The sequence below is a fragment of the Neovison vison genome, chromosome X, assembly GCF_020171115.1.
Source record: "Neovison vison isolate M4711 chromosome X, ASM_NN_V1, whole genome shotgun sequence".
NCBI lineage: Eukaryota > Metazoa > Chordata > Mammalia > Carnivora > Mustelidae > Neogale > Neogale vison.
The window spans coordinates 114,589,658-114,602,140 of NC_058105.1; the positions used below are offsets into that span (position 1 = coordinate 114,589,658).

The 12,483-nt window shown below is 33.4% G+C and overlaps 1 protein-coding gene across 5 annotated transcripts in view; it reads right to left on the minus strand.

Moving 5' to 3' along the window:
• Positions 1 to 12,483, minus strand: part of CNKSR2 (connector enhancer of kinase suppressor of Ras 2) — a 284,336-nt gene that overhangs the window by 153,984 nt on the left and 117,869 nt on the right. For all 5 annotated transcript variants that reach the window (XM_044235204.1, XM_044235203.1, XM_044235202.1 and 2 more), the window contains exon 5: positions 10,426 to 10,467. In XM_044235204.1, coding sequence (XP_044091139.1) covers positions 10,426 to 10,467 — 42 coding nt within the window. The remainder of the gene's footprint in view (positions 1 to 10,425; positions 10,468 to 12,483) is intronic.

Below are 12,483 nucleotides of genomic sequence, written 5' to 3' on the forward strand. Positions count from 1 at the left end.
ATCACGAGAGACTATGGACTCTGAAAAACAATCTGAGGGGTTTGAAATGGCGGGGGGGTGGGAGGTTGGGGTACCAGGTGGTGGGTATTATAGAGGGCACGGATTGCAAGGAGCACTGGGTGTGGTGAAAAAATAATGAATACTGTTATGCTGAAAATAAATAAATTGAAAAAATTAAAAAAAAGAACTTCAGGCTCATAAGCTTAACAAAAGATTTAAAAAAAGACTTTACAAAAGGACATTTCTTCTTTTTAAGGTATATACAAGGGACAAGAATATAAAACCAAGATAAAACAGGGGTAACAACAAGTGGATGCATATACATTTTAAGAAGGCAACAGTGATGTGAAAGCTACAATTTAAGAACAGCTTAAATGACTCAAGTTTTATTATCAATAAAATGGAAAATAGTAACAAAAGTTTTATTTTGATAGTGTATACATATTATTAATATAAATGTTATTTCAGTTAAAATAGTCTAGAAGACAGAGCATGTTTTTATTTTTTTGTTTGGTTTGTATATTAGTAATTCAGTATTATAGATCATGCGATTCTATGCCAATTAAAGATGACAATTGCTATGTATTTTGTGAACAAGAAGAGATTTTGTTTTTATAAAACAGTTCACATTTATTCTAATATTAGAACTCTAAATTATATAAGTCTCATTCAGAAATATAGTGGCAGTATTTTAATACTTGCCAGATCTCTGTTGAGCTAACAATTTTGTACTTCTAATTCTGATGGTTCCCTGACAAGATGCAAGGAGTAAAACAATCACAGGTAACTTTGAAAGAGTAAAATCCACAAAAAGAATTTAAATTGGTAAGGGCGCCTGGGTGGCTCAGTGGGTTAAAGCTGCTGCCTTCGGCTCAGGTCATGATCCCAGGGTCCTGGGATCGAGCCCTGCATCGGGCTCTCTGCTCAGCAGGGAGCCTGCTTCTTCCTCTCTCTCTGCCTGCCTCTCTATCTACTTGTGATCTCTGCCTGTCAAATAAAGAAATAAAATCTTAAAAAAAAAGAATTTAAATTGGTATTCAAAACTATTATTCTACATAAATATTCCCCAACACAGGAAGAATTCTTGCTCATATGAGTAAAGAGAATTGAAGGAGAGACAATTCTTTTAAACTTAAAAAGTAATATAATACAATAAAGTTTCAATTTAAACCTAATGTAAAAATTATATCTGTATACAGTGAAGATTAAGAGTTTCAAATAGCTTTAGAATGCAACTGTAGGGGCAAATAAATGAAGATTACATGAACTCTGTTCCAACAAGTCCTAGAAAACTCTGGAATTTCTTTAAGTTTCAAATTCTGATGGTGGGGGAAAAAACACAACAAAATCACTAAAAAAATGAAAAAGAAACCACCACCACCATTCCATAATGCTATTCATTCACTCAGCAATCACTGAGGGTGAGTATCTGCTAATGGTTCAAATGCCCACTATTATGTTCAAGGATTTCACAACCTGAGAAAGTGTTTCACATGATCAGTTTGATCAGCACTGACATTAAGCATGCTGCCCTTGTGTTCCTGATAATGGAAAAGAGATAATAACACTTGAAAATAACTATCATCTGTAAATGATGAGGTCAGTACCAAACAGTGAGAGAACATAAGTCCCAAATGTGTACCTGCTCTGAAGAGCAAGAAGTGGACCCACAACACTTCCAACCTACTTCTAATGGCATCCCCAAGACATCTTGGTCTGAATTAAAAGTTGACACAAGAGGCTCCACTGTCCCCTAGCTTCTGTAGGAAAACAATCAGCTGGAAACGAGAAGTTGATGTGGGAAAATCTCCAGTCTATTTGCCTGCTCTCTCTGGCAAGAAATAGAGTTAGGCAGGCTTGCAGTGGGTCCCCAGGTAGTTGAGAGAGCACTCATTAGGGGGTGTGCTACTTTTCAGTCTCCAAATTAACAAGGGTCTGGCCATACCAATAGCTCAACTAAGATGAAGGTTATCAGGAAGAGGAATCATTTTACTTTAGACTCAAATAGCAAGACTGAAGCAATTCATTATAATTAGATGGACTTCAGGAAAATCCAGGCACCATATGTATATGTATATGTATGTGTGTGTATATATATATTTTATGGGCAAATAGGAACAAATAGCTTCACTTATAGTTGAGAAATTCAAAATTGCCATATGTGGTTTTTTGGGAGTCAAGAGCTAATTGTATTGTGCCAATTATGAAATTATCAAAATTACAGAAAACATACTGTTAAGATCTTATCAATAGAGGGCGCTAAAGAAACATCACAAGGGGAAGAAGGCTTCTCTTTCAGGTTCCCTAGTGTTGCATTTTGCTTTGTCTTGTTCCTGCTGCATGGCCCATCAGTGATGGATGTGTGTGAGAACATCCTGTGGTACCCAGACCATGCAGTTCCTTAGTGACCTTGAAGTCTCGGCCTGGGCTCTGTGACCACCATCCTGGGGCCCTCTCAACCTCATACCCATAAAGCACCCCACTCTCTCAGTGAGCCCTACCACCAGCATCACTTGCTTATATCCTGGAAGGTTGTTTCCTATTTTCCTGGTAACAGTGGACGAGCTCTGTCTTGGGCAACCCAGTGCAACCCTCTGGCTCTAATGAGTTCTGACCCTCAACCTATAATCCTTGGCTGGTGGGAGAGCGCCTGCTTGTAAGTTGTCCTTCCTTGTACATATCCTCCCCACCACATCCTGGGGGAACGGTTTACATTCTCTTTACATCTGTATAGGTACTCTTCTATCATAGTTTAATATCTATCTATTTAGCTACCTAAAAAGACTATTTATTTGAGAGAGAGAGCAGAGGGAGAGGGACAAGCAGACTCCATGCTGACTGGGGAGCCCGAAAGGGATCTTGATCCCATGACCCTGATCATGACCTGACCTGAGCCAAATCAACAGTCAGATGCTTAACCAACTGAACCACCCAGGTGCCCTTGTGTAATAATTATTTAGATCAAACTTGTTTAAGTTATGATTTGATTTCTCTCTCCAGATTGATTCCATTACCTTGATGAAGAAATATTTACATTTATAGTGACTGCAACTGTAGTTTAAAAAAAATTCACGTGTCAAAAAAAAAAAAAACCCATAGTGTCTTTGATCACATACAGAACATTCTCAGATGAGGACATCTCTCCAATTTATCACTTCATGAGACCATATTGTTTTTCACTGACTTTTTGAGTTATCACTGAAAAATTATGGCATTTAAACCTTAGGAAACACAGATACTCCAATCTTCCAAATTAATCAGAAAGGCTAATTTAGTTTGTTCACAGCTAGTAAGTGCCAGAATGAGGTCAGGACACCAAATCTCTTTAACTTTAAATTGGTACTTTTTCTACTACATTACTCTGCCTCACTTGACTCCCCAACAAAAACAAGTAGTCTTTGAGAACAAGGACTGCGCACTCAGAGTTAGTCTGTGTAAGCATTTTATAATGTGTAATGTGATCAGCAAATGTAACGTTAGCAAGAACATCCATATAAATACACTGATGTTCGTTATGTCTATCCAAATCACAAGACACATTAAAAAGAGATTATCTTAATTCATTATGTATGGCCACATTTTCTTGAGTATATACACATTTTTCCTTCTGTCCTAGAAAAGACAAACATTTTTCACCTCCATCATATTCTGATTTCTTCTTTCCTCTATAAGACACTGATTGCAGAGAAGTTAAGTTAGAGTTAAAATAATTTATAAGGCAATTAACTATCAAAATGTCAAAACCTGAAGATAGTCTAATGCAACACTCAAGAAATCAATGTCTATTTAAGTAATAGTCTTATTAGCATGCTTCTGCAGGTGGAGCACAAAGATAGTGAAACGGGCCAAGACAGAAGGGTCACATTAACTGTGAAAACAAAGAAGCCTCTTGATGTTTTTCATCTACAAAACTCAGTATTAGAATTCGTTTTAATGAGATGGCCCATGATCTTCATGGCCAAATGTTGCAGTTGCAGCCAAAATGTCAGCCATAGGAAAAAAATCTCCATTTGCAATGGCCCCAAGCCACAGCTTTAAGAGAAGAGTCCAGCTATAACTGCCAAAGCTGCCTTTTCAAAGCATTAGGGATCTTTGGAAGACCAATGTAAAATTATTTTGATGATGTCATTAGAGTGCCACTATTCTCAGGAAATCTCTAAAGATAAAATATCAATATGATATTTTGTTACATTTATTATATCATATTTATATATTATATTATATATAATATATAATATTTTGTTTATAACATATATTCAGGTATTATATATTATATAAATATTATTTATTGTATTGTATTTATTATATATATTTATTATATTATTATTTTTATTTTATTATAGAACATGCTGCTGTTTTATCCTCAAGGTTTGGGGTAGTCAGAAGAAAGAAATGCTCACATAAATGATATAGCATAGATGGTGGGGCAAAGTCTCAAATGAACTCTTTATTTTCTCCTCTGGCCTCTTCCATTAGACCGGTTGGTTCTGTGTAGTTTTAGCCATTTCTAGTCTAGATAGCAGAGAAGTCACAATACTCTCAGCCTAGCTGGAGTTTAGGAGTAAAGAACTCCTACATTTAAGGATAGGAAAAATTACACGAATGTTTTTGAAATAAAACAAATAATCAACATATCAAAATCAGCCTAATTCATGATCAAACCTAAATTAGTGAAGGAAAAGAACAGCTTGGAGGGAGAAGAGAAAAGTAAGAGAGCATTTACGAGAATGTCCTTTCTATAAACTGTAAAGTACTATATAACAAATAGATAATCTTAACACTAAAATAATAGGCATTCATTGTCTTTAGTCCTCCTGTTATTTTTATGAAAGCAATGGGGATAAAATGCCAGTACAAAGCAAGTGACATATAGAAGACCACACTGTTGGTCAATGTACAAGGAGTATTTGAGCTCAGCACAATCTGATTTAAACAATGTGACTTTCATGATCATGCCTGGCCAGTGTCGTAGTCTCACCAACGAGAGCCGCAGGGCTGTGATAAGCAAGTTGAAGTCTGCTGAAGCACAAGGTCTCAAATGGCTTGTCAGGAGTGCTTCTCTCCTCACCTTCAAAGACTTACTGAAAGGTGGGAGTGAGAAGAAAGTAGAATATGAAACACAAGAAAACTCCAGATTCCCTGTTACTGATTTACTATGTATAAAACCAGCATTTGTGCAGAGCAGAAACAGATGTGCTCCAACCTATCGGGGGAAGTGTAATTAGGGCCAAAGGGAAATATCAAGTCAATAGAGGGGAAATACCTTACTGCTTACCATTAGTCAGCAATCACTCAGATGCATAGTGCACTAATCATCTGCATTTTTTTTTGTCCTTTATGGCTGCACTGTGTGGTCACTTCCATTACCTACTGACGAATTCCAAGGAAACCCAAGTTGTCCGGTTTCCTTTGATTCATTCTCATGTTCCATATTCATAGACATCTTTGTCTACCACTGCAACCAACCAACCAATCAACCAACCCTCTTTTCCACTCAACTTTTTGGTCTTCAGAGTTTACTACTTCAGAATTTTAAGCATAAAAAAGTCTGTTTTAAAGACAAGAACAGTGAGCATCAGGAAATCTAACACATGTACCATAAAATTATCCATTGAAAGCCATCAGTATTATGAATCTAATAGAATACATACTTGTAAGACTTTTCATTATAAAAGCAATGCAAACTGGGTCACCGGGGTGGCTCAGTCGGTTAGGCATTTGCCTTCGGCTCAGGTCATGATCCCAGGGTCTTGGAATTGGGCCTCATATGGTGCTCCCTGCTGCTTCTCCCCTCATCCCTCCCCCTGTTTGTGCTTTCTCTCTCTCTCTCTCAAATGAATAAAAATCTTTTAAAAAATTTTTAAATAAAAAAAGCAAAGCAAACTAACTGAAAATTGGGAAAATATTTAAAAACATTAAAACTTAGCTATTATCTTACTAAGCAGACACAATAAATATTAACATAGAATATTTTCTTTTAAAATTTTCAACAATGATGATGCATTTATAATGCTTTTAATCTGGTCTTTAATTATTATTTAGAATCTTTCCTTGAACATTTGAACATAAATATTTTAGGTATATTCAAAAATGTAATTTATTCATAAATTATATATTCAGATATAATTTCAAATAGTAACTATGAATACTAAATATTTCATCTTGTAATTGCACCATAATTTACTGATGCATTACCCTATTATTTCCTATTTTTTACTATTATAAGTAATGCTGCTCTAAATTCTTGCTATAAAAAATCTTAATGTGTTTTATAATTTGCTTTTAGACCAGATTCCCAAGACAGTTTAGGAATACACTCTGAAGCCAAACTGCCCGTGTTAAAACCTGTCTTAAATCCTTTCCAACTGTGTCACTTCAGGAAAGTCAACTAACCATCCTGTGCTTCACATTTCCTCATCTATAACATAAAGAAGATAGTAATAAAACCTATCTCATAAGGCTGTTATGAGGACCAAATGGGTAGTTTATATACAGTACTTGAAATAGTGCCTGAGGCATACTGTAAATACTATATAAATATCAGTATTAATGTTTCTGAGCCTTAAAATTGCCTAAAACTTAAAAAAGGCTTAATGAATGTACATGCCTAGCAGTAAGGCATGTCCATTTTAATTTCATTAGATTTTCACCAGCATTTGAATATTTTTAGTGTTTTTGTGTGTGTATTTGTGTTTATGAATTGATATGTGAAAAAGAGTATTTCATTGTTGTTTACAGGGATTCCATGTTTACTGAGGAAAACCGCCACTGGAAGTAATGGGAGCCTTTGTGATTTAATCTAGGGATGTGGAGCTTGTCTCTTTAAGAAATAATTAAATCCATTGATATTTGCATTATCTTTCTGATTTATCTAATGATACTTACTTATTTGATTTATTTAATAAACTTCATTTAAAAATAGCACTCACATATTTTTTTTAATTCCTCAGTGTTATAGACTCAATGTTTATGCCTCCCTCTAAATTCTTACGTTGAGACCAAATATGATGGTTTTTGGGAGTGGAATTATTGAGAGGTGACTAGGTCATAATAGCTGAGCCCTCTTAAATTGGATTGGATTAGTATCCTTATAAAAGAGACCCCAAGAGGTTACTGCCTATGTTCTCCTCTAGGATTCTGATGGATTCCTGTCTCACATTGAGGTCTTTCATCCATTTTGAGTTTATCTTTGTGTGTGGTGTAAGGGAATGGTCCAATTTCATTGCCTGTAATGCACATTGCATTCTAATGTACTGCATATTCCATACATGTATCCTGCTCTTCTCCTTTAAAAAAAAGAGAGACCCCAGAGGGTCTCACCCCTTGCACTATGTGAAGACTCTCTATGAACCAGGGAACAGGCCCTCACTAGACACTGAATCTGCAGGTGTCCTTATGTTGGACTGCCCAGCCTCTAGAAGTGTAAGAAATGTTTGTTGGTTAAAACCCCAGGCTAGGGTATTTTTGTTACAGCAGCATGAATGGCATCTGATTTTGTTGTTCACTCCAGTCTTTTGCTACTACAAGTTTCCTATTTTGGAATTAGAAACTTCAGCTTCATTTATTTGGTAAAATTACTCAAATATATTTTTCAAAAAGGTACCTTAGTGATCTTGCTGATCCAAAAATATCTTTTTGTTGCTTTCACACATGAATGATAATTTAGATATTAAATTTCTTAAAAGATTTATGGATTTTGTTTCATTGTCTTCTGGCAGTTATAGTTTTACAGTACACATCCAAATACAATATATTTTCTGTTTCTTTTAAGTCAAAACCTCTCATGTGTCTCTTCCCATGGCTAAATGAACAGAGTTGCTTCTTGCCATAAAACTGTAAAATGTTACCAGAAAATATCTTGAAGCTGTTATTTTTCCAATTCATTTTCTGACTTTGTTGAAAATTTCAATCTTCCCAGTTTCTATTCCTAAATCTTTCTATTATATCCTTAATTATTTTATATTGTTTTCTTCTTTAGAAACTAATAATTAGTTGAGGGTGCATTAGCCATAACCTATCTTCAATGGCCATTATCTTCTCTCATGTTTTGTCTTTTTATTACTTTACTAAAAATCTGAGGGTCAATAAAGTTTATTTTGTGTCTCATTGTTTCAATTTTCTGGAATAACCAGCATGTTTTTTTATAGCTATCAGCATGTTTTAATTTCTATTTCCATGTTCTTATTTTTAAAGACTGTTTTTTTAAAAGTTCATTTTGTGCTCAGCTTATCATGGTTTTGTCTTCTTTACAATATGGTATTCTGTCTTAATGCAAACAATGTTCTTCTGATTCTTACTGAGATCATTAAATAAATAGATGTTCTTAATAAACTTATTGCATGGGGAAGGATTTTCTTCTGATATATGAGAAGATACTTCTTCTCTTTCCCATTCTTTTTCTTTACTCATCCTTAAATAAAAATCTGTCTCAAGAAAAGGCACACCTCATAACTTTTCTGAGTTATGTCAATTTGTCCAGGTGCTGAAGAGTACTCTGAAGCTTATATTGTCTATGGAACTCCTAGGATATAGAAGGTTTTCATAAGTGAGAAGTTCTCCTTCTTCTTCATAATTGCCTTCCCTACCCTCCAGGCAAAATAAAGATGCAGGGATTGGGTTTGGGCTGAGACAGATGATGTTCTAGTGCATATCTCAAGCTACTGCAGTCTCTACTCATTTATATGAGTACTCTGACTCAACTATTATAGTAACAAAGAGAACATTCAAATTCAGTCACAATTTGATTCTAAACAAGTTATATGAAATCTCAGGTTTTTATTTTGTGGGGCACATAAAAAAGAAAAAGGGAAATAGAAACATAAATACTGGAAAGAAGGAAAGAAGGTCATGAGATTACATATGATTGTACTTAGCAGATACTAATATTCTCATTTTATATACTAAGAACAAAGTTTCCTACAAATATCAAATCATTATGTTATATACCTGAAACTAATATAATGTTATATGTCAATTATAGCAATAAATTTTTTTAATTGTTAAAATTTACCTTAAAAAATCTCAAAGAAAGTTCAAACATTTGACTAAGGTCATGGATATACAAAATGTTAGAATTAGAGTTTAGATAGTACTTTAGACTTAATGTGATTTCCTTTACCCTTCAGAAAATTTGGAAAGAGACTTTTTAAATATTTTGTTTTAAAGAAAGTATTCCAGCATCATATGCCAAGTGGTTGGAATAACTCAACATTATTTTATTATTTTTTGAAAAGAGTCTTACTGTGAGAAGTAACACACAAGTATATAACCTTCTACTGAAAGCCAGCACATTAAAAGGCCAGGAAGGGAGAAGTGGAAATAGACAAATACCACATGATTTCACCATATGTGGAATTTAAGAAACTGAACAAACAAGCAAAGGGGGGGAAAAAAGAGAGAGGCAGATTCTTAACTACAGAGAGCAATGTGATGGTTACCAGAGGGGAGGTGGGCGGAAGGGTGGGTGAAACAGGTGATAGCGATTAAGGAGATCACTTGTGATGAGCACCAGGGAGCGTTGAATCACTATATTGTACGCCTGGAACTAGTATCACACTGCATGGTAACTAAATGGAATTTAAATAAAAACTTTAAAAATGTTAATAAAAAATAAAAGAATAGGAGAACTCTAAAAAAAAAAAGAAGGAAATACAAGTGCTTTCCAAGCTGAACTGATTGGTTAATGCCACTCACAGTCTCAATCATCATCAGACAGGATCTTTAAATTCTCACTAGCTGGAATGTGAAATTGCCAAAGTAATAAATTGCATTCACTTCTAAACTTCTTCCGGGTTACTTATGTTGTCACTTATTTCTAACAGAGGTGAAGAAGTTATCAGGACTGATACGAGCATCAGCCAAATTATAGATTTATAAAGAAAAGTAGCAAATTGTTCATTAACAAGAAAGGAAATACCTTTCTATAAAGTTTAATGTACTCACATTCCATTTCTAGTAATAGAATATCTGCAAAGTCATTAATTGATTAAATAAATATTACCAAATTAAAATTTGGAAGGTTCTTTGCTGAGTATAGAATCTTATCAAAGGCAGATTGATTATTCTATTAAGTATTTCATCCAAACGAGGACAGGTCGTTTACCCCATTCCACAACCAAATACTTTTCTCTTTTTTTGTCACAAAAAATTTCTGATTTCAAATTCTCTTTTTTTTAGTTTTTTTCATTATATTCCAACCTTGCTACATACTACAATCTTAAAATTTGTATCACATTTTATCATATTTTCCTATTTGGATACAAAAGAATGTAACTAATTTAACCTGTTCTTTTATACTTTTTATATTCTTTTGTATTTTTCCTAGAGATAAGCAGAGCTCATTTTTACAGGCTATACCTTTTTATTTAATTACTAGTTAAAGAAATATTATCTAGGGAAGATGAAAATAAATCCAAACATACTTACCACATGAAGAATTTTATTCTCTGTTTCATACACAGTACAGTCCTTAAAAAAAAAAACATATTCATTAGTTTAAAAAAATCAGACATGCCTTTTAAAATACTTTCTTAGGAAATTTACTACAATTTGAAAAAGTCTTGATAATTCAAGCAAAAACAACAATAAGAATAAAAAAAATCCAGAATGCCATATATTAAAATATTCATAGTAGTTAGCTCTGATGGTCAGTTACACAGATATTTTTGTTAAACTATATTTTCTAATTTTACACACATATCATAGAGAATAATTACATTAAACAGAAATAAAATCAAATATTAAAAAATATTGTAACATTCTCTGTCTAAATTTTTATGTGTGATACTTTTTGTTGAAGTATTCCCAATATTTCAAATACTAGTTTTTTATAGATTGGAACATTAGGAAAAACATTAACATTTATTTCAATAGTCTTAGTTTCAAAAATGCTTTTATATTTTCAACTGTTGTAGGCAATCAAATATCCTTTACACTATGCATTTAAAATTGATACACACTACTAATAAATATCAAGTTCATAGTTTTTTACTTAAATTTGAATCTTTGAAATTATAAATAATTATTTTTAAAAATCACCATTGTCTTTTTACCTGCAGTTGCTAGATTTATAATGAGCAGAAATACAGCAAAGTGATCTTTGCTTAGAAACTTTGTTTCTATGTCTCATTTTTCTTATGAGATTTATAAAATGGGAATGATATTAGTAGGAACCCAATAAGGGTATTGTGAGGAATAAATGAGAAAATGAATAAATAGCTTAGCATAGTATCTGGCATACAGTAAGTGATAAATACATTTTAACCATGAATTATTGTTGTTCTATGTCTTTATTTTAAAAATTTAAACTAATTACCTTAACTTCAAAATATAAAGTTAACTAATTACTATTTGACCATCTAACTTTGAAAGAATAACCATGTTTCACAGCACTGCATATTTTAAGGAATGACAGCCCATTTCATTTTTTCCCCTGAATTTAATTTTTTAAAAAAACAGATCTTGTTGAACATAGATATTGATAATGCCGTTTCACCAAAATAACTTGTAAAAAATATTATGTATTCTTATCAGGGGCAAAAGTTTTAGAGTTAAATTTAGGTGACTTATTTCACAAATTAATAGAAAAACTTAAGGACTTGGCCTTGCCGTACTGAAGGGCTTCTGTGCTGATGAAGAAGTCAGTTACGAATTTAGCCATATTCATGTCTCTATAAATTAAGTATGAATTATGTGTACAGGGGAGACAAGGTATAGATAAAGTATTTATATTGGGAAAGTACACTGTACTTACATCTGAATTTGGAAGAGTCCAATTTTACAGAATTAATTTCAAACACAATTACACTGGTAAGAGATGATTTGGGAGAAGTTGGAAAGTTGCCCAGTTTCCCCAAGCTGCCTGTACAACTTGCTTCAGCTATAATGGATGCAAGTTTGATTATTTACCTACCTTCCCCGAATCAGAGTATATGATTAAATGTTCAAACTTCAAAGGGATTCTCCTCAAGGAAAAAAGCAAATATGATCTAAATGGATATCCTGCGAGTGATACAATAATCACACAGAGAATAACTATTTCAAGGTCTTCAAAATATCATACTTTACTTGCACATCCCTAGTGTAACATAACAAAAAGAACTGGTAAATAAAATCTTATACTATTGTCAGTAATCATATTGTTTGTTGGTAGTAATGTTTTCGATCTTTACTGTTTTGCTGAAACTACTGTGTTTTATAGGATGAAGCAACTGAACAGTTATGCGATACTACTATCATTCTATCAGTTTTGGCATCCTAAGTAATTTTAGCATGAGACAAAGTAGATACATATACAAGAAGGTAAGTAGAACCTAGAGTCTCTTGATGTATCATGTAGTACACGTATGTCTGTATTGCTTAGTGTAGCCCACTGAAAAGACACAATCAACTGAATAATGAATAAATTCCTCAGTTAGTGATTTTCAAATATCATTTCCTAGGCCTTCTAGGAAAATGGTGGATTCCAAATCTGGGGCAGGAAAT